We start from the raw sequence: 24,243 nt of genomic DNA on the forward strand, positions 1-24,243 counted from the left end.
TGGGCTGCGGTCAGCCCGCCGCTGTTGAGCCGTGGACTCCAGGCCCTCCGTCCACTGTGGGACCTCGCCTGCCCCGCAGACGCAGCCCTGACAGAAATCCCAGCTCCTCCTGGGAGGTGCTGCGGGCGGGCGGCCGTCGCCCGGAGCTCCGCTAGCACCCACGCCGAAAATCTCCAAGAGAAGAGCTCTGCTCTCGCTGCCTATGTGCTTTTTTTCCCCCCCTATATATTTCACTTTTGCTCTTTCTTCCCTCTGTGGCTGAAGTATGAATATTTTAAACGCGTCCTTTCCATTGCAAAACAAGTTCAGGCACCAATTTTTGGGGAAGCGTTTCCTTCTTTGCTGTTCGTGTTTGCTTAGGCTGGGCTTTCCTCGCTCAGCCCGATGCTCATGAGTTGGGAGGTGAGGGCTATTTAAACAAAATACAATAGAAAGGCAGGGCCTGGCAGCCACTGAATTCCTGAACTTTACTTGTTTTTCCAATCTAGAGCTCTGTCTGTGGGAGGCAAAGTCTTTCGCAGCCCTTGCTGGTGCCGTTGCTGGTGCCTTGTGGATTTTGTCCTGCCCCTGCCCAAATATTAACATCTGCAAATCGCTGAAGGGAGATGTAGATCCTGCTTCCTAGGTTTTTGGTTTTGGTTTTTTTTTTTTCACTTCTGGGCTCTTTGGACTTCGAGGTGGGAGGGTTGAGGGGGAAGGCCAGGGGAGCAGTGCAAGGATTGCCTGGGGGTATTGATTTAAGTGTTGGGTCTCTCCCAGCCAGGTGTGTCCAGCTGGTGGAGGACCAGGTTGGGTTTTCTGTATTGTGGTTTTCCTCCTGTTCCTTGAATTCTGCCTTCTTCCTCATGCTCCCAGGACAGCCTGCTGCTTGGGTTTGTGTGCCAAGATCTCTTACAGGTGTCTCGCTTCTGGTGGAAGCCCAGGAAGATGATCTCCTCTTGTTCTTTCTGTTTCCCATTTGTTTTGAAACTTGGAAGAGGCAGGAGCAGGCTTGGGCAGCGGGAGGTTAGTGTAGGAGCTTCAGGCATGCTTTCTCTGTAGTCCCCAGTGCTTGGGCTGTCACCATGGTGTTGCTGTGTATGTCTTCCTGACCTGCCGTCATGTCCATGTGACTTCAGATATTTCCTTTCCTTCCTTTGATTCACAGTCCCAAAGATAGAAAATACCAGGGCAGAAAGGCTGACATGACCAGGAGGTGCTCGTAGAGGGGCTGTGACTGCTTCCTGGCCAACCCTGCAGCTGGCCCATCCGGAGCATGGGTGTAAGCAGCAACTTGAGAGCTGGAATTACTCTGTTGATCAGTTCAGTGGGTTGTTTATAATCCTTAAGGTGTTCATCAAGGGTTGTGGGTAGACATACCTGAATTTAAGTTCTCCTGTGCTGAAGAGGGAAGATGTTTCTTGTGACATCTCTCTGTTCCCATGCATTTCCTTTTGCGATGGAAATGCTACCTGGCTTTATTCAGGACCTCACAGAAGCTCTTTCTGACTTGGACCAGCCCAGCAAAGATGGCCTGAAGGTTAAAGTAAGAGAAGCTTTTATCAGTGACCTCCCTCATCAGTGTCAGTGGTGTAATGCAGGAAAGCACCAGGTGTATCCTTGGCTGGGCAAAGTCCTGCTGGAAGGAAATTATGCTTTCAAGTGGTTGGTAGCCAGGGCTGCCAGGTGTCATGTGTCGGCTCCTGGGGCTGAATACTTGTGCAAATTCTCCATGTAGCTGTAAAAGCTTCCTGAGTGTTGGTGTTGCAGGAGCCACCGGCAGAGAAGTGCAGCTGGGTGCACGTGTGGCTGTGACCTCTGCTTCCCAAGGGCTTGAAGTGGTTTATCCTGAGCTCCTCCTTTTGCTTCTAGCAAAGATTCTAGCTGAAGATTAAAAGCATCATACTGAAAATAAAACTAGAAAAGGATAATTGGTGTTTGGAGCACTCAGTGTGTTTGCAGCAGCTCTGCTATATAAATCCCTTGCAGAACATGATTCAGTCACGGCATCCAAGTTTTGCAACAGTGTTTCCCATCTTAGTTTACACAAATGACATTCTTGGGCTGAGGGGTGCAGGGGATTTCTCCTTGCAGGAGCCTGAGAAGTTCCCAGGAAAACTTAAAGCAATTACAAAACAGGGTTGTAATCACAGGCTTGTGCTGTGGGGTATGTGGCTCAGAGGACAGGCTGGTGGGGGTCTCTCCCCCTTCCTGTTTTCTTGCTGGAAAACATATGGAAAATATGATAACTTCTCTCAAACTTGGCTGATGTCGGTTTATATCTTATCGGTGAACAGGGCAGGCTGTGTAGAATTAGAAATCCATTTCCCACTCACTTCCCACTCACCCAAGGATGCTCTGGGGGAGTGGAGACGCATGCTGAATTACCATGGAAATTAATTTCTCTTTTGTCCCAGCTGAAGAGTGCTTCATAGCGAGCCCCAGCCAGGCACGCAGGCTGCGTCAGGCAGGTCCCAGCCCGTTTTCTGGGATGATTGTGGAGCCCTGAGACTCCTCTCATCAGAGGGACGTGAAGCCTCACGGTGGCGTGGCGGGAGGCTGAGGTTGGTAGCTGCCCTGTCTGATGGCAGTGGCTGAACAAGCTGCAGCCATGGATTTTGTGGCCTCAGCCTAGTAAGCGAGTTAGAAGAAGCAGGGGAGCCATGCACACTCGCTCAGATATTAATGCCAGATGTCAAGGAAAGGTTTTGATTAAGCTCCTTCTCTTCGTCTGGGATCTTGCTCTTTCCCAGACTGAGCTGGTGTTCAGCTTAACATTCTGGGAATTGACTGGTTGTGAAATCCCCCTTGGCGGCTGAGCAGCAGCGGGTGCCCCTTTCTCCAGCAGCATTTCCTGGGCTGCTGTCAGCTCAGTGGGGCAGGATGAGGCCGACAGTCGCCAACAGGCACAGGGAGGGCCCTGGCCATGCTGAGGACGGGTTGCTCGCAGTCTCCGTCTCCTTAGCAAAAGGCTGGGGTGAAGCAGAGCTGCTGCCTGCTTGGCCCCTGTGGGATTGTGGTTTGTGTGACAGGCGTAGGCGAGGGGAGGACAGTTCTAGGGCCAGGGAGTCTCGCCTGTTGTTAGTCACCCCCAGCAGCGCACTGCAGCTTGCCAGCAAGACCAGAGCAGTGTGGAGCAGGCATTGCCGAGAGGAGGATGAGTGCATGGGGGACATCTTCCGCTTGGGCTTCCCAGCCCTCTCCCCTCTCCCCAGGTTGTTTGCACCTCCAGAAAGAGCATAGCTGAAAGGTCCTGCTCCCCACAGAGCACACTGGATTTGAACCCTCTGTTCAAGGACTGTGAGCTGGCAAAGGGTGCTTCACTCTTCTTCAGTAATCCTTTTAACTGCGCATATCTTACTGTCTATAGAGAAAATAGTTCAAAAGTGCCAAGAAACAGAAGCTTTTTTGCTCTGGTACCATGGCTCTGGGATTTTTTTGCTCAAGTCTGCTCCAAGGTCCATTTTCCAACCAAGTTAGTGCTTGCAGCAGCAGCGGAGATTTCTCCTATGGAAGCACATGTGCTTGCAAAGGATGCTGGCATGCTTTGTGAGCGCTGGGTCTGTGCAGCTGGAGCAGTGGGTGGTCACAGAGATTTGTGGGCATGAGAAATGCTTGGCCACTTTTTGCTAAGAGAAGGATTTTTTTGGGAGCTAAAAACTTCACTTCTGTTCCTGTGCTAGTGAACTCCACTCTGATTTGTTTCCGACAAATTTGTTCCGACACTGGAGGCCCTCTCTTGGGTCAGATTTATATTTCTCACCTCTTCCAATTAATTCAGTTGCCTGTGTTTTCTCAGTGGAGAACTCCTGCTTCTCCATTTGTATTAGCTTTGCTTTCTTAGGATTACATTGGTCCAGAGAGCTTTGATATTCCGAGATAGGAGATGCACTAGCAAGATCAACTTCCAAAAGAAATATTATATGTAAGCAGTTCACCTGACCAGCCAGGGAAGGAGTGATGCTGAGAGGGCAGGAGGTTCTTGAAATGACCAAGTAACCTGCTTGTTTGCACTCTCCTTTCGGGAACAGGAGGGAATTTCGGACATTCACCATTGGGAGATTCGGGTTTTTAGGTCCCTGTTAGATCCCACACAGTGTGAAGCTGTGTACACACTACCATAGCAAATGACATTCGGCGTGGCTGAGGACCACTGACCGACCATAAGTAGGTAATTCCAGTAGGTTATGTCTTATGTGTCAGCATGACCAAGGAAGCTGGAGCTCCCCTTTGCTCTTGCAGGTGTTTTCCTGCGTTCAGGATGTCCCTGCTGCAGAGACTTTATTTGGGAGCAGAACCGGGAGTGAAGCAGAGAGCTGCAATCACTTCCTTCAGCTGGCTCTTAAAAAAGCTGATTTTCTTGCCTGACACAAACCAGGGTGATTGTATCTATTGTTTCACTGAAACTTTTTGGCTTGTGATTATTTTTGTTTCTCTTTTTAATCCATTGTCTCAGGGAAGGGAAGTCTCTGGGCAGGAGCACTGCTTGAAGAAAAACCTCTGCAAGTCCCTTGCATTTTGCAGAGGAAAGAGTATGTGATTTAGAGGTGGGATATGCCTTGTTTTTACATGCTTCTTGGGGGCCTTTGACCGTCATTCATTCTCTAGTTATCCCACATGGCAATACCAGATGCAGGAAGCAGGGAGGAGGCATAGGATGTGGCATGATGAACAAACCTGTTTGGAAGCGCCTCTCTTTTTTTTATAATGTAATGCTTCACTTTCTGTACTAAGGAGATAGAGGACCTGGCTTGCTCCTTGCTGTTACAAATCGTGGAAGAAGTTCCCCTGCTGCGATACAGGTCATGTGTTTGTCTTGTGAATGGGTCGCTGCAAGCCAGCTTTGCCCTGGCTTTCACATGGTTATCGTGGCTCCTCTCAGAGGTGAGGGACTGACTAACAAGGGTAGGTCCATATCGGTTATAAAGGTGCTATGTACAAAAATGCAAAGTTGGTGCTGTAGCCTTTTGTGTTTAGCAGTGAGAATCTCCTTTCTGATATTGGCCTTTTGCTTAGCTCTGTGCCAGCAGGTCCAAGGATTGTAAAGTGAAGCTGGGTTATCAGAAAGGAATTGACCCTGCCTGCTTAACTGGGCAGAAGGAAGCAGTGTTGGAGAGCAGGGCTGCCAGCCAACAGTCAGTTTTGTATTCCCAGTTTAGCAAGGGACAGTCAGTTTAAAACAAAGCTGACAGTGGCTGTTTCCTAAGCGAGGGAAGCACTCTGCTGTGGGTGACAAGGCACGCTGTGTTGTGGCGCTACTTCCAATAGCACAAACTCACTCCCTTCCGTGCTTTCTTTCCTGTCCCATCAGGTCCCAGTTTCTGAGTTCCCAGCACAGTGCAGAGAGAGGTGGCATTGGGGTTGGACCACAGACAGGGAGAGCAAATCTGGGAAGAGGGAGGCGATGTCCAGGGACAGCAGAAAGGAAGAAGGATTGTTGACTTTGGCTTTTAACTGCAAACAGTAATTGTCTCTTACTTTTCAGTTATAGGTTATGATTACAAATCAAAAGTGACGGCCCTAGGGAAAAGAGAATAAGATTTCTACAGGCAACTTTGGTGTTATCAGCCACAGTATTGTGTTGTGGGCTGAGGTATTTCCCAAGCAGATTCCTGGTGCTGGTTATGTGGAGCTCTGCCAAAAGAGGATTTGAAACCAGAGCTCGTGTGCTGGTAGAATCAGCAGCTTCTAAGATCAGAGGATATGGGTGCATCAGAGAAGCGTGCGATATATACAGCGTCTGAGCTACCCACACCTCGGGGCTGTGAGGTCTCTCTGTGTGGAAACAACTTGCAAGATGGGAGAAGAGCATGGATGTGACTGCTTCAAAAGTAATTCCAGGGAGAGAGCATTGCAAATCTGTATGGCAGGCATCAGTGTATCTTTTTGAGGTGGGAGAGGAGCAAGGCTTTTTTTGTGGGGGAAAAAACACCGCCCCATGAGTTAGAGGTTGCTTCTGGCTGTCTCGGCAAAGCCTGTGAATCTGCATGGGATGTTTTGGCATCAGCACGTCCTGTCCACGGGAGGATGTGGGAGTCAGCCCTGCAAGGGTAGATGAGCCAAAAATGTGTTGCACTGCCCATGGGCAGATGGCTATGCCTGCTGGGTCTCCTGCACGTCTCTGTCCTGGCAGGTACAGCAGTCTGTGATGGTCTCAGACAGGATCTGCCACACTGTTCCCTCCGGAGCGTCTCTGAGAAGGCAGGGTGGGAGGAGGTGCTCTGTCTCCCAAACCAGTGAGGCTGAGAGACATTTGAGAAGCTAGAAGTGAAGCAGCTTGCTCTACATCACCAACCTGAGATTTTTCTCTTCTTTCTATATTTCAGAAACTTCAGCTCCCTCAGTAAAGAAAATGTGTACGAGAACAACAAGTTGGTAAGTGACTTTTAATGTTTTACTTTTGGTCTAGTCTGTGACCTTGCACCTTGCTTATGTGGTTTAGCAACAGAAACCCTGCAGATGGAGTGTGCTGTATTCAAATCCTTTGCCTTATTCTGCATGTGTTCAACCTTCTGATTTGAACGGCAATGCCTAGGCTTGCTGGCTTCTTGAAAGCACCCTCAGACTGCTCACACTTCTTTGCTGACTGCACAGCGATGCCTATGTCCAGCGTGTCCTGTGGCAGCAGGAACTTGGACAGAGATGCTGTAGGTCAAGATGTGGGCATGGACATGTTGAGTACGTGACGATCCCGAGGGATGGAGCAGGAGCTGGGAGGTAGCTGATGTGAGAGGGGAAGTGTAGGGGGTCTCCCACTTCTGCTTGTTCCCAGTGCAGGGAATGAAGGCTGCTGAAAGGTGGAGATGTCCTAAAACCTCATCCTGCCTGGACACTTCACTCCAGGATGGGATTTGAGTTTCTTTTGTTCTCTTCACGAAGAAAGAAGCAACTGGGCAGGCCAACCCCTTCCTGCTCTGGATTCAAGCATGAGCTTAGTGCTCCAAGGAAGGATTTTTTTCCTCCTCTCCCTCGCAAGGGGAGAGGCAGCGGATGAAAATGTTTTTTTTTTTTCCTTGATGTTGGTCCACATGGCTTTGTGGCTGCTTAGCAGGAGCTCGGGGTGTGAACGAACTTACTGTTGTCTGGACTGGAGGAATGACATCCTCTGACACAGTGAGCCATCTGAGGTGGTCCTTGCCTCTGTGAGGACTAAACTCACCCCCCCCCCCCCTCTTAGCTTCCACTCCCCTTCAGCCCCAGCCATGCTCACAGTGCCTGTGACGGACCCCTCTCTCCTCAAGCTGGGGCTGCAGTGTCTGAGCAGATACTCATACTCTCTGGGGTTCAGCCCTGCGTGTTCTTCTCCTCTAGGTGAGGTTCAGACCAAGCGTTTTTGCCCGTGAGGTTTGGTATTTGGCAGGCATCAGGGCCCCTTCGCCATGGATAAGACATCCCAGGCCAGTGCTCTGAAGCCCTGGGTGTTGCTCCTTCCTCAGCCAGGCTGATGGTGTCTGCTCTGTTGGCAACTTCACTTGTCTTCTGGGAAATGAGCTTCACGAGCCATCTCCACTGCTTTTATTAATGAAAAGCTTCTTTGTGCCTCTCACTGTAGGATGACTTGTCTGTGTGGCCCTTTCACTGCTGGTATGCTGCTGCCTTGGCTCTGCCGTGAGTGGGGTTGACTCCTCCATCTCCCTGTGGGCTCCTGGGTTGGCCTCCCTCCTTGGACTGCTCTCCATCCTAGCTCCTACACTTCCTTCCTCTGGCTGCCCTTGGGATATGGGTGGGTCTGATTTCTCCCAGCACTATTCCTCTGCTATTGTTCAGACCCTCCTTGATGCCTCACTATTCAATAACTTCTTTTGAGGGGCTGTATTATTCAACTAAAAAAATCTTGTTTGGGCTGCAATTTGCCATATAAGGTCTTCTGCCGAAGAAGAATGTGTCACTTCTCCAGTGCCAATAAAAACAACCCCAAACCCTAGAAAAATTTCGGTTGGTGGCATTTTTTTGCTGAAGATTTCAAAATACATAAAGAAGAGAAAGGTTTCTGGAGACCTTGGATCCGGTTCTTTCAGTGTTAATGGATGGTGATGTGGTGTAGCTGATACAGCGGCAGCCTGTCAGAGGAAAGCTGTGCCTCGCCAGCTCGGATAGCTTCAAGCGTATCACTTTGCCTCCTCTACGCACAATGGGAGCAGTGACACTTACCTCCTTTGTCAAGCACTTGAAGCTGCACTAATGAACAATGTTATGCAGAAATAACATGTTGCTTCTTTAAAGGCCAGCCTGGGCAGGTAGGTAGAGGAGTAGGGCAACTGGGCCATGTTAGGTGGTGATCTTGTTGGATCTCCGGGCAAGAACAGTTCCCAGGAACACGAGGTTGCTGTAGGCACAGAGGACACTACGTCCTAATGCTGCTCTCTGCATTGCTCACCTGGTTGTGGCCAAACCAGCTGGATGCATAGAGCATCCTCTTCTTTGTGGTCCAGGCAGCCCCTTGTGCCTGTTGCGCTGGCCTCGCCTATGGCACCATGTGGCAGGAGGTGGCATGGCCTGCGTTCCCGCTAGACTGCACACTGGGAACGTCCAGCAAGAAAACTCCACTGGTCAGACCAGTTGTGTAGCCAGCGCAATAGGGAACACTCCAAAGAACATATTAAGTACCAGCTTACGAGCCAGGCGAGTGCCAGGCTGGGCTGGCAGCCAGGATGACGCACCGGAGGTAACTGGCTGAAAGCGTGTTTAATGTCAGCTCGGTTACATTTTTACTGGGATACCCAATGGAAAAAAATCGTAATTATCTTGCTGAGAAATAATGGCTGTTTGTTTCTTCTAAGCAGGAATAGTTGGCTTGTACACCAACACTGTTGTTTGTCTGTGCCAGAGGTCAGATGCGGAGGGTTTTAATATGTTTGAGTCTTTCGTTAACCCTTTTGCTGTAGGGTTCAGTAGCCTTCCTTGTGCCTCTGCTCCTGCAAGTGCTGTTTTCCTTTGCTGTGCTGGCATTTCGAAGGGGATGCTCCAAAGGGGGAGGGAAAGAATTTGTTCCTATAAGCCAGGAAGGAAGAGGGCTGGAGAAATTCCTTGGTAAAAGCCCTAAACCGAGTTGAGCAAGGGCAAAGTTGCTTAATGGATGTTGCATTTTTTTTTTCCTCTAGAAAAGGCTGTTGTTCAGAGGCAAAAGAAAATAGCTTTTCCCTCCTTTACCTGACTTTGATCATTCAGTTTCAAAGCAGAGGAGACCACGAAGGGGAATATTTGCCCCAAATACGTGTCAGGCAGCATGGAAATGGTTAAGCTGGAAGGGAGCTAGGTATCAGGAATTCTTCTGCATTATTCCTCTGTTCCCCCTCTCTAGTCTCGGGGAGAGAGCCTGCAGCCCAAGATTTCCCCTTTTTCAGATGGAGAAGAGCAGGCAGTAGGCAGGAAGCGTTAACATTTGCACAGCACTCGGAGATAGAAAGCTGCCTGCAAACACCTACCAGCACACTGTTAATTGGGGAGAGCTCCAGGTTGGGCTGGAAGCCTGGAAGTGAGTCTGCCAGCCTGGACTGACACATCCCCTTCTGCCAGGCCTCGCTCTCCGCAGCTGTGCATATCCAGATAGAGGCAGGCTCGAGGAAGAGCAGGGGAAGCCCAGGTGAGTTCCTGTGCAGTGAGCTACGGCCAACTTGCCAGGCCAGATTTTTGGCTCCCTGCCTGAATTTCTCAACATGGTGGCTGGAAGCCATGACTCTGTTGGTTCCTGTAACGGCCATACAATGTAGGAGTTAAACTGGTACAGCTGTTCCCCAGTAGAGTTATTATTCTAGTGGAGTTTCTTACTTCTGATGAGGAGCAGTTCTGCTGCCTGGGCTGGACAAGACCCCTTCGGTTTTTTTTCTTCCTTCTCTAGGCATTTCGAGTGGCGGAGGAGGAACTGGGGATCCCAGCCTTGCTGGATGCAGAGGATATGGTTGCTCTGAGGGTACCAGACAGGCTGAGCATCCTCACCTATGTTTCCCAGTATTATAACTACTTCCATGGACGGTCTCCTAGTAAGTACCATATTCCCTGGAGAGGTGGGAAAGATCGGGGCTTAATTTTATGCTTTCCCTTGCCTCCTAACAAGCCTGGAAAAGCAAAATAGACTGCACAGAGGCCTTTTGGTACCAGAAGTATTTCAATGGAGGATCTGAACTCTTCACACACTGGCCTACAGTAGCACCAGTGCTTTTGGAAGGGCACAGGGCTGTGCCTTGTCTTTAAAACTAGTGCCTCAAAATTTAATATACAGTCTAAAATTTCATATGGTTCAGCCAGACAGGAGCAGTAAAGGTTCACCTCTGTGGTCCCCGCTTCAGCTTTCCTTCCTCGAGCACCTCCATCCCTGCTCCAGTCCTTGCTGCATAGGAGGGCTGTTGAGAACATGGAGTCTAACAAGGCTGAGCTTGTCTGTGAGGCTGTGCCAATGTAAGCGTATCCATGGTAGGACTTATACAGCACAGTAGTACTGATATAAGGAAGTAGAAAATGACCCCCTTAACTGACATAATTGTGATAGCAATTCTTTCAAACATAAAACAGGCCACAGAGCTGCCAAGGCATTATATTCACGTACTGGAGAGTTTATCTGGGCTCACAGGAGCATTATTGTAGACTTGGTTTATATTTGGCTTTAAGCTCATACAAAATGAAATAATACTATAAACCAATTTCACAGGTTCCTCCAGAGGAAACATTAGAAAGTGGGACATGAATGACTTAACTGGTTAAGGTGAATCTAGATGGAGAAGACAGATGTGTATTGAAAATGTCCTACGTCTTGGAAAGAAAGCACAATTCACTTTCAGTGCTGCCTTTAATATCCAAACTCTTCCCCCTTCTCCACCTCTTTACGCATTTAAGCATGCTTTTTCTCTCCCTCTACAACCTCTTCTCCCTCCCCCATCTTCATTTTTTTATTTCTTGTTTTGTAGAACCACTCTGAAGTCAAACAAATTCCATCGTATTTGTGCCAAGTGATGGGAATCTGGGTCAGTTTGGGGTCTTTACCCCCTCCCCCCGGCATCTTGCCTACCACGTCATCAAGCACAGCACATTTTCACATTTTTATATTCTCCAGTGTCCCACAAAACGCACTGGTTGCATTCCTGTTGCTGGGGTGAATGTGTGTGTCTGAAAATGAGATCAGCCAGGAATGTGCCCTCTGACACCAAGCAGGCTCCTAATACCACAGTCGTGCCCTTCGAATGGGCTCCGGCAGGACCATGAAATAAGCAGGACACAGGAGGCCAGAGAGGCCCAGCAGCCAATATTTTATTGAGGTCAGGTGTTTACAGAAGAGCAGAGCTGAAACCACCCATCTTTGTGCTGGGCTTTGGGAACTCGATAAATGGCATGAGTGGGAAGTGAGGGGGGAGCCCGAGTCTAAACTGTTTGCTGGGTCGGCTGTCACCAGTCCACTGGTTGCTGTGGTAAAAGAGCGCAGGGTGTTTATTTGGACAGCTAGCTTTTTTGAGAGAAGTACTGCTGGGAACTGGGCTTCCTCTCTGCTCCCTACACCCTTCCCAGACTCCCTCTGTATTTACTGAAAAGGGTATAATCTCTTTTCAGACGGGTGGTCATTTAATTGGTTGTTCTTAAAGTGAATCTGTGGCTCAAATATCCCACAAGGAACACAGAGACATTCAGAATAGGAAGTGGTGCAGAAATAACATCCCTGTGAGACAGATGAGGGGTCTCGTCTGTAAAAATTGTACATGAAGCCTTATTTCCCAGGGAAGTCTCTTTGCACTTCCCAGGACATGGGGCATCATTCTTTGCTTGGCTGAATGTGTTGGGGATTCTCTTTTCTCCACTTGTGAATTTAGAGGGTTTCTCTTTCATCTGCAAAGAAAAGAGGTTTGGGCATTTGCGAGCTTCCTGTGGCAGGTCCTGTTGGTTCCTACATCAACACCACTATGGCACCTCCAAGTCTCTGTCATAGAATTACCCATTTTTAGTGGTCATTTCTGCACTTGACAAGCCTATTTGCTCCATGTGAGTCCCAGCGGGGATGTGGTGTGGATGCCCACAGCAGTGAAGGTTCAGGGTGTGTAGGAAGTCTGGAGCGCAGCAACTTGAATGAAGCAAACCCTCCATGCTTCAATTCCTTAGCTGTAAATACCCAACAGCAGTGCTTGTTTCAGTGGTGAGCAATTCCAGCCAAACTGTGGGCCAGGTACAAACCCAAGGTCTTGTTCACACCATTAACTGATGCTGTTTTGTATTTTTCCACTTTTTCATTTCCCTCCGTGGAATTCCTGGAGAAGAAAAAAATAATCTGCAGTTTCAGCTACCAGATAATTTCAGCGTATTTTGGTAAAATTAACTTCTTGACTCTTGCTCCTCACTCCAATACAGAACTGCTTGTGAAGGAAGCCTGTGTCCCCTTGTATGCTTTGCATGTTATCCATCAAGCACCTCTGGATCTTCTCATATTGTAAATGACTCCTAAGATCATGGGTTTTCCTTATGTCACCTTATAATCTTCCCTTCTTCCAGTTGGAGGCATGGCTGGAATCAAGCGTCCTTCCTCCGAACCTGAGGAGCAGCCTCGTGGGAAGAAAGCTGTTTCAGAGCCTCCTAAGCCAGCGCCACCAAAACTGCCTCCTGCCCACCCGCCAGCCAGAGCTAAGCCAAAAGAAGCCTCCCCAGTCACCGTGGTAAGAAATGTGGTTTGGGGTGTTCTTTAAACCTTAAATCTGTCCAGCGAGCTAGAGAGTATTCTGCTAGTTCAAGGCTCCTAGTAGTAAGGACTTAGTCTCTAAATTTTCTGCTCATTATGAGGGATTTAATCCAGATGTCTGGTTACTGAACAGGTTCAGGTGGGAGTCACTGGAAAGCCATCAGTCCTCTGGGGTTTACCTAGTGGTGAATAGGACATGGGTGTCTCAGGACATGCCTATGGTGTTCCTAGGCCTTGGGGATAGAGCTTTTTAACAGAATGTATTATTTTTGCTAGAAAACATGATTAAATTCTTGGAAACAGTTTCAAAGCAACGTAGGGACAAAACAGGGTAGAAGAAAGCTAAGCTCCTCTCTCAGAAGGTTAAGGACCTTTCCCAGCTAGTTCAAATCAGAGACCTGGAACTTCACAGACGGACCCTGGTCCTCTGGCTTTGTGGGAACAAGTCCCCCTTACTCTGTCCTCCCGAGGGCTGTTTCACTTCGTATGAAGTTAGTGGGAGCAGGGATTTTTCTGGATATCACTTCTCTGTCCTAGCCAACTGGCTGTGCATGTCGAGCTCTCACCTACCTGGGAGATTCGTAGCTGTACTCAGGGCCATGGTGCTGCCTGCTCACCCACTGTGTTTACCCACAGAAAGGGGTCCTGGCAGAGAGTGGGAACGTCCCTAGCAGCAGCTGTGGTATCTGCGGGAACCACGTCCACCTGGTGCAGCGCTACTTGGTCAATGGGAAGCTCTATCACAGGAACTGTTTCAGGTACAGCTCTTCAGAATGGGGGCACAGGCCTGTGGGTCACAGAGGGGCAGTCTTGTTCCTTTGGGACTGGAGGGAGAGTGGTGTGAGGTGCTCAAGGTGATGGAGGACATTTTTGTCAGAGTGGAGGCAGCCTGAGCCTGCTCTTGATCCGTGCATAGAGGAAACTCTGCACGGGTCTGTTTTCATCCACACCTCCTACTTCAGGCCATGCTATCAGCAGCTCCTGTTCCGGTGCCTGAGGAATGTGCACACGGGGTCTGCACACTGCCAGTGTGATACCTTCACCCTCCCTGTGTTGATAGTGGAATTGTGCCTGCTCTCTCAGCTGTGTGTTGATGGCCTCCCAGTGCTCTGGAGGATGTTTTCTGAGACTTTTGTATCTACAGGTGCGCGGAGTGTTGGAACATGCTTCTTCCTGGAGGCTACAAAGCTGGGCCTGAGCCCGGTACGTTCATCTGTACCAGCCACCAGCAGCCAGACCGTGTCCAGATCTCTGGTCTCCGCAGCACCAAGAGCAAACCTGAGAGTACCCCAGCCCCTGCTGCTGCCAGGGCATTCCAGAAAGCAGCAGAACCCAAGAAACCAGAGCAGGTGTTGAAGAAACCCAGCCAGGAAGGCCTTGCTAATTCAACCAAGCCATCTGTTTCATCTTCTGGAAGTTCTGGCGTCAAAAGTGTAAATACTCCATGGTCCTCTTCAGCTGTAGATAAATCAGATGACTGCAAAGGTACCCCCTTGGGAAATAAAACAGATCACCGTGAAGGTACCCCATCAGGGCCTCTTTGGACAACCTCCACAACAAAAACACAGCGAGCCCGAGAAAATTTTTTTCAGTCATTAGAGTCCTCCAGCAATAAAACCTCTGACACTAAAAACCAAGTCTCTTCTTCTTATGGTCCTGGTAAAACTGCTTCTGCCAGAACCACTACTGAGGTCAGTCCAGTGAATGCTGAGAAGGATCAGGCGCGTAACCATATAATACAGGCTCTGGCTGGATCAACCACCTCTCCAAACAGGCCAGGAGCGCTCAGTTCCACTGGCTCCTCAGCATCCAGCAGGTAAGTACTATTTCTCTTTCACTTTTTTACTCCCAAGATGATCTTTGGGATAGCTCATAAAAGTCCCTGCATCTTTCTTCCCTTTTCCCTGGCTGCTTTTGTGGCCGAGATTTGAAGCCATGTAGAGGGACTCATTCAGGTCTTTGGAACAGAGACCAATAAAAAGGTCCGACCTTTCAAAAAGACTTACTAGGATGTTCTTTTTTGCAGTGGCAAGTTTTCTTCCACAAGTTCTCAGTGGCAGAGTCCAGCTCCAAAAGCACAGCCCAGCAAAACAGGGTACACAGCACTAAAACAGGAAAAGATTGCAGACCCTCTGCCCAAGAGCCAGGCTGCCAACAAACCTGTTGATTCTGTGCACAAGCCAGAGTCAAAAGGCATCAAAGGTGAGGATGACTGATTCACATACAGTTCTACCTGGACGCAGCATGCCAACTTTATGCATTTCTCTTGGACCAGTACAATGAATATGTCAGTGATTCCTATACTTTCTGTCTGTACCACCACATAAGGATTTTCTGAGTTCTGGAACTCTCCTATGAGGACAGGCTGAGAGAGTTGGGCTTGTTCAGCCTGGAGAAGAGAAGGCTGTGGGGAGACCTGATTGCGGCCTTTCAGTACCTAAAGGGGGCCTATAGGAAAGATGGGGAAAATCTTTTTAGTAGGGCCAGCTGTGACAGGACAAGGGGTAATGGCTTTAAAAGGCCCCATCCCTGGAAGCATTCAAGGCCAGGTTGGACGGGGCTCTGAGCAACCTGATCTAGTTAGCGGTGTCCCTGCTCCTGCAGGGGGGTTGGACTAAATGACTTCTAGGGATCCCTTCCAACCCCAAACATTCTATGATTCTATGATTCTATACCTCCATTTCTCCCTGTGCAAATGCTCCCTCTAGCATGGTGAGTTTTTCTTCTCTGAGGATCTCTGGGTATTTAAAGTTGTACTAGCTGTCATCAAATGCTGGGATCATGGTGGATTTCAGAGGCTTAGGTATTTCCCAGATGGGAGAGCTTGCCAGAACTTCAGGATGATTTTGTGATTGCAGTTGGGGTGGCTCATCCAGCCTCCTTATCTGTTTTGAACCAAGCTTCCACCATGGTGACTGAGCAGTGGGCTAAGGGATGATGTTCTGGGGGTATCCAGTGTCTCAACCACTTCCAGATGGCCTGTCTTCTTTTGGGCCAGCAGCAGTATCTGTCTGCAGTTTTTTGTGAGCTTGTGGGTGTTTTGTCTCCCTCCACTTCCTGCCCCATCCTTTGGTCTCCAAGATCTGAGCTGTTTGTGTTATATTGCTGCCAAACATGCCTGTTCATTTACACCACGGCTGTATTTCTGTACCTATGTACGGTTTTAAAGCATCTGAGCCGAAAGGAGCAAAATGCCACCAAGGTTGTTTCCTACCTATTGTACGTGAATCTGACCATGCTAAACTTGTTGAACTGGTGTGCTGGTTTGCTGCAGTAACATTGTAGTAACTACCTCAGTGCATGGCTTATCTCCTACGATCTTCCCAAATCTGGCTTGTTTCTTTTTATTGGATCTGATATTGTCTTGCTGTGTCCCTTCCTTTAGGAAGCATGAATGTTGGTGAAGACACATCTGAGAGCCCAGCAGAGTGGCGATCTCGGTTGAAGCCTATAGTAAGCAAGTGAGTGTCTTGGAGCTGATGGGTCTCCGTGACAAGTGAATGGGGATGTCCATGTCTGCAGCTGTGTTTGTTGCTGCAGGTCTGTGTGCACGTAGGAGGGAAGACCTCCTGTATGTTAATGCTTCTGTTTTCAACGATTTAATGGAAGAGGGAAAGGCTTTTATTTTTGAGGAGGGAAAATGTATTTCAAATTGCTAGACTGATTAGAAAAGTGTGACCATCCCGGATGGAGATCCAGCCCAGGATGTCCAGAACACTTCTGTGGACCATTCTGCAAGAGGGATGGTTTCCTACCTTTGTCTTTCTTCTTTGCAGAGACCAAGGTGGCTCTAAGAAACCTACTGATAACTCCCAGGTGGGAACAGGGAGCCCAGCACACAAGGAGACAAAGCCAAGTCCATTAGTTGTCCCATCAGCAAAGCAGGACTCTGGTATGAAGGATATAAGCTTTGCCTTCATTTTGCTAGTCAGGCAGGGGACAGGCATTAGTGCTGCAAGGTGCATGTAAGGAACATGTTGGTGGAAATTTTGCCTTACTTTCAGGGAATTTTGCTCTTTGCATCTGCTTTGGCCCTCCGGTGCCTTTATTTGGAGAGCCATCCTTCCCCAAGGAAAGGGACTCTGTCTTCACAGGATGCCCTTCTTCTGCAAGACAGCTAGGAAGATTTTGCTTATTCTCTCTTGCATAATTGTGTGATGGTGAGAAGTGTTAGTGATGGTTCCCAACCATTTTTTTTCTCCACCACCCTTCTCTCATACTCTGGCCTTGTAATTGGTGCTTTCTCCCTGTTTCCTTTGGGCTTGTGCCCCTCACTGTCATTGAGAGGACAGCTACAGCTAGGACTAGAAATGAAGGTGGCTAGTGGTGAGTGCCAGAGATGGGCAATAAAGGGATTTTTACGAGATGAGGGTTGAAATGTCTTACCCAAAACCTTTCTCTGCTTCTTAATCCAGCTTCATCTGGTGGATTCATGAAGAAGAAGTTGATCCCCAGCTCAGATCTTATCAGGAGCTGTCAGAATTCAACGCAAGGCTGGGAAGACCCTGGGGGCTCTGCCAAGAAGGAGGAAGAGGGCAACCAGTTGAAGAAAAGCACTACCACATGTAAGATCTCTTCTGCCTGCTTAAAGGCACTCTCTCCTCTGTACTGCCAGGGGACAGCCTGAGTGGTCAGTATGGGAGATGTGCCCCCAAGTTTTCTGTGGCTAAGCCTGTGTCTGTTGTCATGGGGGGAAAATCTGTGTTGTTACTTTTTATTAGCCAGCTTGGCCTAAGCGGGAACCATCCAGGCCAGAGAATTCAGTGGGAAGGGAAAAAATTAAAATAGGGATTTGTCAAGGTCACTGCCCTGTCAGTGTTTAGTCTCAAAGCTATGAAGAGGACCATCTCCTAATTCGGGGAACCGGGATCTAGTTGATGTCTCTGTTCTGCTCCAATTGAGTGGTTTTGGGAAATGAAAGGAATGAAGAGAACTGTCAGCCAGAGACTCCAGCTGGCGGGACCCGTGGTAGCAGCAGCCCTGGCTGCTGCTTCTTGGACTTTCAAAGATGTCCTGACCAGTTCTGACCAGTTTGTCCCTATCCTTAATCCAGTTTCTTACTCCTGTCTGTTCAACCACAGCTTTACTGTGTACTCCTTTGCCCAGTTGTCCTTGCTCCTACATATCCCACCACAATGCAAATTAAATTTTCTGGAACTAACCTGATATTTCCTGCTGTCCTGTTTGCTTGGCTTGTTTGTTCTCCCCTTTCCTTACCCCAGCTGGCTCTGTCTACTTGTTTGGACTAGAAGGTCCTTACAGCAGGGCCTAGCCCTGACTTTGATGTTTGTCTCTGAGCAAGCAGAATGGGTCCTGATGGCTTGGTGGCCTCATGCTTTAGTATTTGTTAGCCAGTTCCAGCACTGTCCTTAGCCTGCACTTCTGACAGCTACAAAGCATTCAAACTCCAATTGTGTGCTCTATTTTAAAAGTCTAGCATACCTCCACTGCCATCATTCTCCTAAAACTTTCCATCTCCTTTTTCCTCAGACTCAGTCACAAGGTTCAGCATTACATCTTTCCCAGGAAGTGAGCTGTTAAGATAAGGGAGGCTGGTTTTGTATGTGTTGTTCTAAAGCTTAATGATTGCTGTTGGGGAGTGCCCGCTATGGGCAACTTTCCCAGAAGTCTCCCCCCATTTTTCACATGTGTGCAAGTCTGCCATCTGAAAGGCTGTTCTCTTGCTGCTGTCGCTTGGCAGCCTGTGGATTAAGGACAGGCTTGTTGCTCCTCTGTGTAGGTCTTTACCTCAGCACTCAGAGAGACGCTGTGAACAATCAGCTACCATTCCTGCCCTTAATCCTGCGTGTGTTGCATGGGGCTGTGGATGGTGAGCGTTTCTGTAGATCATTCGTTTTCTTTGGAGTCGGTAGCGTTTTCTGTTGAGAAAGGAGGCTCTGGGGTTTTCCTGCCAACTGTCCTACTTCCAGTTTTCAGGCAAGAAGCCAACCCATCTTGTGTCTGTCAAGACAGAACTTGAGGATATCAGGGGATATCAGCCCCTGAGCTGGTCGGGAGAGTGTCATTTTACTAGTTGTTCTCCTCCAGTGACCTTGGTCTTCTCATGATCAGTGGTGTAGCTTTCAGTCTTGGTTAGAGGTGCTGCAGAGATCACTCAGGAGGAGCCTGGAGATGCAGGGCTGAGCTGGGAGAGGTAGGTGTTGCTCAGGCAGTATCAGCAGACTGCTCGTGGCAGGCCAGTTCCCTCCTAGAGGAACCTTTAAAAGAAGTACAAATAGCAGGTAGTGTACAGGGCAGCAAACCAGCAGCATCCAGAGGGAAGAGTACCCTGACAGAGGCCAGCAGTGCAGGGACAACGCAGCTGATTGCCACATCCAGCATCTTCTCCTTTTGCACCCTTCTTAGAAAACGACATAGAGCAAGGGCTGGGCAATTGGAGAGCTGTCCCTGAAGTCTTCCTCGAGTCAGCACCAACTGCCAGAGACTCTTGGGGGGCTCTCCTAGTCTGTCTGTCCTGTCTTTCTCCTTGTGTGTGCTGAGCCTACACCGCTGCTGCCTTTCTTACAGCCCTGCTCTTCTGATACTAGAGTTTTCCTTCCTTATCACATCATCCACGTATGCCTCTGCTCTCTCTCTGTGGTAATTATCCATCCCAGCCCCTTGGGTATCCAAATACCTCACACTCTTCTGTAGTTATCCTTGCAGCACAGTTGGGCAGAGGAAGCTGAGGCACAGTGGAACAAATACACATTGCTTAAGGATTGATTTTTAATAGGTGTCCAGGGCCTAAATAATGCTGGGTAGCGAGGCCTAAGGGACTTCTCACCTAGGAAGTGTTTTGTGGAAGGAATTTAACCTTAATTTCCCGAGACCTGTATTAAGGTCCCGTAGACCATCTTTGTTTCATCAGTATTTACTGATACTTCTTTGTACGAGAGCACTAGAAGGGCATTTTTAAGTATATCTTGGTGTTTCTTGTGACAGTAGCCCAGTATTTCTGTTCTAGCCTTTGAAAGCTTAATAAGGGGTGGCTTTTGCCACAATAAGTATCTTCGAGTTTTAACAAGATAGTGAATGAACATGGAAGTCAATGTTCTCAGTCCCAAGTCAGACCTGAGTTAGCTGACTGCCTATGCCCTTGGGATGAAAGCAGCACCCTGTGACCAAAGAGTATCTGAGTGTCCAGCCACGAGGAGTAAATCAGGCTGTACCATTTCCTGCTCACACATCTCTCGCCTTAGTCAGGCATGCAGATGCATGTGTGTCGTCAGTGCCCTCTGTTGGGTGGCAGGGACCTGTTGTGCTCTCGGGTGGTGTAGGCACTGTCCCATACCACAGAATTATTTAAAGTTTGTCATGACGTTCTTTTTTTTTCTCTCCCTTCTAGTTAAACCTTCTGTTCCGAAAAGCATCCAGAGCCCTGAAGCAGTGTCCCCAACCAAGGTATGGCTGGAAACCAGGTGTAAGGGGAACAGGCTGAGGGTGCTGGGTATCCTGCTGGAATGCTTGCCCAGATACATCTCAGTTTGTCTTATTGGGAGGGTTTATTTGAATTCCCAGGGAAAGGGTGAAAGGCTCTTGGGCAGAGACAAGATGGAGAGACTGCAGGTTATGTCCCATGCAGGGGGACAATAGAGGCTGGAATAAGACAGAGGCAAACAAAATTCTGGGAGACATAGCCTCCCCCAACAAAGGAGGGGGAATGTCTGTCGATTAATGAGTGCAGGTAGATGTTATCACTCACAGTGAATGTATCCCAGCGCTGTAACGTTGCAGTGGCCACTGCTCTGTTGTGAGCAGCCAGCTCTGCATCTCTGCTGGCTTTGGCTCATCCAGGACATGGCTCTGCAGTTGGGCTTCTTATGTAATTTCCCATCTCTGTTGGGGCTGTGACCTCAGCAGGTAGTCTGAGAGCACTGAGCTGTATTTGTTCCTACATTTGTTTTCCTAGCTGCACCCAGACTACCTTCCTGAGGAGGAAATCCAGGAGAAGGTGCATGACATCGAGAAGCAGCTGGATGAGCTGGAATTGAAAGGAGTAGATCTGGAGAAGCAGCTGCGTGACTGCGAGGGAGGTAAAGGAGACTGGGGGCCAACTCTTTTACAGTGGGGAGGTGTGAGGCTCATGTCCTACCCTCAGGCATTCTTGACTCCATTTCTAGGAGCTCACGCTACATGTGAGACACCAGGTTGCCAGAGGCAAGATAAAGCCCTGGGAATTTTGAATCCTCTTAAGACACCAGGTTGCCAGAGGCACCTGGTATAGCAAGATAAAGCCCTGGGAATTTTGAATCCTCTTCGGCTGTTTCCTGAATCTATTGTTTGAGCAAGGTCTTGTGTTTATTTGCCTGAAGATCAGGGTGTTTTGGGAGTGGAAGGCTGCTGTTGATCTGGCTTTTGGATCCTAAGCCAGACTGGCCCTAATGGCTGGCTCCAATTTTGCAGGGTTTAGTGAATTCACTCAGAAAGGCAGAGTTGGGCCGGCCACACGGAAGATGAGCTGGGTGCCCTGTGGCAGATTATCTGTGAGCAGCTTCCTTGAGTCTGCAAGGGGTGGTCTGCATCCTTTCCCTGGTACCCAGGAGTACCAGTTTTCACCTGTGGTTGGCTATGGCTAATATAAGTTATGCTAGGCTCTCCCTCAAGTGATTGTGTGCTTGAGTCAAGGAGAACTGAAGTGATGCAGCTTCTGGAGGTGTCTTGCCCTTTGTCTCCTTTGCAGACGAGTCTGAGGACGCCCTCATGGTGGATTGGTTCAAATTGATCCATGAGAAACAGTTGCTGTTCAGACAGGAATCGGAGCTGATGTACAAGTAAGTACAACCAGAAATTCACCCATCTGCCTGTGCACTTCAGCTGCGAGCAGTAAGCAGGCAAGGATAGGGAGTGTGGCAGCCCAAAAAATAATATGCCAATTGATGGGGTGAGGGAGGGCTTGAGGACATCTCTGGGAGAACTGCCTAAGGTATTAGCTGATGGGTCTTTGAGCAGTGATGAGCACCCAGGGTCTGAGGTAAACTTGTGCAGAGGGAAGCCTTACAAATATGATGGAGGAAGATTTCCTCCAACCCACCAGCCCCTACCCCGGTGGTGGGCAATGCAGAGATGAGTCTTTAGCATGATATGAGAAGGGTCCAGCATTGGGGCATGGAGGGGCAGTAACTCATCACTTCTGTGGTTCTTTCCAGGATGAAACAGCAGAAGCTGGAGGAACAGCAGTGGAACATTGAGACAGAGCTGCGACACCTTATGAGCAAGCCAGGTAAGGACTGGCTGCACTGAGAGTCCTGCTTGGCCCCTGGCTGCGTGGATTCCTCCGCTCTGCGCGCCAGCCCTGGGATGTCAGATCCAGATCTGAATGACACTGCCAAAGATTGCAGTTTCCCTGGGGGGTCTCTCCTGACTGCACTGTTGAGCTGTCAGGTGCAGACTTCCTGTAACATCCGACCCACCTTTCTGAGGGAATGTAAGATGTGCCCCTGAGCGTGAGGATAATAAAATTTGGGCCTGTGAGAGGAACTTGCTGGAGCAGGGTGGAAGCGGGAGCCACAGCGGGGAGGTACTCGCCTGTAGCTGTGAGATGGGCTTCCCTTCTCTTGTGCAGAGGAACTGAAGACACCCAGGGAGAAGGAGCGAGAGAAGGAGCTGCTGGACTCGTACCTGACCACAGTCAATGATCGGAATAATATTGTGGAGTGCCTGGATGAGGACAGACTAAGGTGAGGGCCCTCAGATGGCCAGAGATGAGCCAACACCAGGGATTATTTCCATTGTACTTCCTCCACTGCCCAGGCTGTAGGGGTGGATGAATGGCTGTAATCCAGACCTCTGCTCTGTGAGAGGTGGGTGGTGACCTGTCACCACCATCTTGTCCCAAATGCTGCTGTCATTGCTTGCTTGGCAGCTCTTAGAGGCTGAGATCAGGACCACAGCCATGCTTAGTACTCTCTCAAGCTAATGCTGCTCTGAGGACAAGGGCTGTGAAAATGTAGAAGACGGGGGAAGAGAGGGAGAGTCTGGAGATGGGGCGGATGGAGGCAGCACGGGAGCTGCAGGACTTGGGGAACATGAAGCTGGGAATGTATTGGCCTGCTGCAGCTTGTGAAAGAACTGTAGCCAAGAGTTGGATCCTCCCCAAGTTCAAAGGAAGACTGTGTCAAGTAGCTGGATTTGTGCCTCCTGTTGCTGAGAGCAGCCTCTGTTTCTTGACCTCAGGGCACCAACTCCAGCTCGAGGATTCTAGTAATGCCCAGGCACAAGGAGGTAGCAGTGTGTTTGTCCCTGATGCAAGCACCTCTGTAGCACCCCAGGCTACTGGTGTCTCAACATTTATTCATCTCCTCGGGTGCAGTGTTGTCTCGCAACTCGGTGAACTCATAGGCCAGCTGGGGGAAGGGCCTCCCTGCTGCAGTGCTGGACTGCCGCAGTCTGGAAATCCCCACACAGGCCCTTGCTTTCAAGGGAACCAGATGCAATTTGCTAATGTCTAGGACTCTTGTAACTCTTGGGTTTTTTTCCTGCACCCTTCTTGGGTGTGCTATGGAGGTTGGTCATATCTGACGGGGGGAATAACTAGCTTTTACATGTTTTTCCATGTCTACTGCCTTGGCATGAAACAGCAAAGTTTTCTAATGTCGTGCTGTTCCATTACAGAGAACAAGAGGAGGACCAGATGTTGGCAGACATGATCCAGAAGTTGGGTAAGGGCCCTTTCTATTCCTATGAAGCAGCACTGAGTGGCACTGGGGCTGTGGGTCTCAACCTGCTCAGTGTCTGCTTGTTCTCCTGCAGATGGATCTCTTGAGAAGAAGAAGAAGAAGTCCTTGTTCAAAATATGGAAGCCGAAAAATAAGAGTAAAGCGCAGGAGTGATGTTCCCCTGCCCGGCGGCCCAGAGAGGGTTGTCAAAGGGACATTCCTTCCTCACTGCTGCTTTCCTGGAGTCGTGCAGGACTGTGATGAGGCTCCTCTGCTCTCTGACATGGAGACTGCAGGTTTGCGGACCAAAGGGACTGTGAATCCCCTCTGGCCTTGGCATGGGGCCCAAGGACACCTTTCCCAGAAGATCAACTTTTAAGACTCTTCCTTCTTTGGGTCTAGCTCAGAGCTGGCTTCAGCCTTGTTGGCAGCTCAGGGGGGCAGAGCTCAACCTGCCCATCCACTGCTCAGGTCATTACAGTCCTGAGTGCAGAAGTTCATGCACTGCACGTTGTCCCATGGTGCCCCATTCATGCCAGCTGGGGCTGTGCCAAGGACTCTGCACTCGTCTGCTAAAGGGCAGCTCTCCCTCCCTGTGTTTGCTGTGGCTCTCTGGCCAAGATCAGAGATATAGAGAGGGAGGTGCTTTGGGGCACAGGAGATCAAGAGCCCTCCCCCTTACTACGCCAGTGCAGACTGGACCTGCAGGCTCTACAGCCAGGGCAGGCAGAAAGCAGAATCACCTCCATATCGATGGGGTGGGATGTCCTAGACTCAGAGGAGTTTCAGCAATAGTGCTCTGTTTCCAGACCTCCTTTTGGGAGCTGCTGTAAGCTGGTTTCTCAAAGCCATTAGGGGTTGCTCGCTCCATTCCCTCTATGGGGGAGATTTGTAGCTTCCTTATTTCTCTGCACAGTGAAGCAGGTTTTCCATTGTCTGTGGCCCATCCTGCTG

The 24,243-nt window shown here is 49.3% G+C and overlaps 1 protein-coding gene across 1 annotated transcript; it reads left to right on the forward strand.

The window, feature by feature from the left end:
- The first annotated feature begins 6,006 nt into the window (after window positions 1–6,006).
- MICALL2 (MICAL like 2) lies at window positions 6,007–24,237 on the forward strand. The gene is made up of 17 exons (XM_009641826.2): window positions 6,007–6,029; window positions 6,306–6,354; window positions 9,818–9,959; window positions 12,448–12,608; window positions 13,268–13,389; window positions 13,776–14,447; window positions 14,658–14,833; window positions 16,017–16,092; window positions 16,408–16,523; window positions 17,047–17,196; window positions 19,980–20,035; window positions 20,544–20,667; window positions 21,315–21,405; window positions 21,781–21,854; window positions 22,197–22,311; window positions 23,246–23,292; window positions 23,384–24,237. Exons 1-17 carry the CDS (start codon window positions 6,007–6,009, stop codon window positions 23,461–23,463), a joined length of 2,274 nt encoding a protein of 757 aa, XP_009640121.1. The 3' UTR covers window positions 23,464–24,237.
- The last annotated feature ends 6 nt before the right edge of the window (window positions 24,238–24,243 follow it).

This window comes from Egretta garzetta, unplaced genomic scaffold (assembly GCF_000687185.1).
Source record: "Egretta garzetta isolate BGI_Z169 unplaced genomic scaffold, ASM68718v1 scaffold57, whole genome shotgun sequence".
Taxonomy (NCBI): domain Eukaryota; kingdom Metazoa; phylum Chordata; class Aves; order Pelecaniformes; family Ardeidae; genus Egretta; species Egretta garzetta.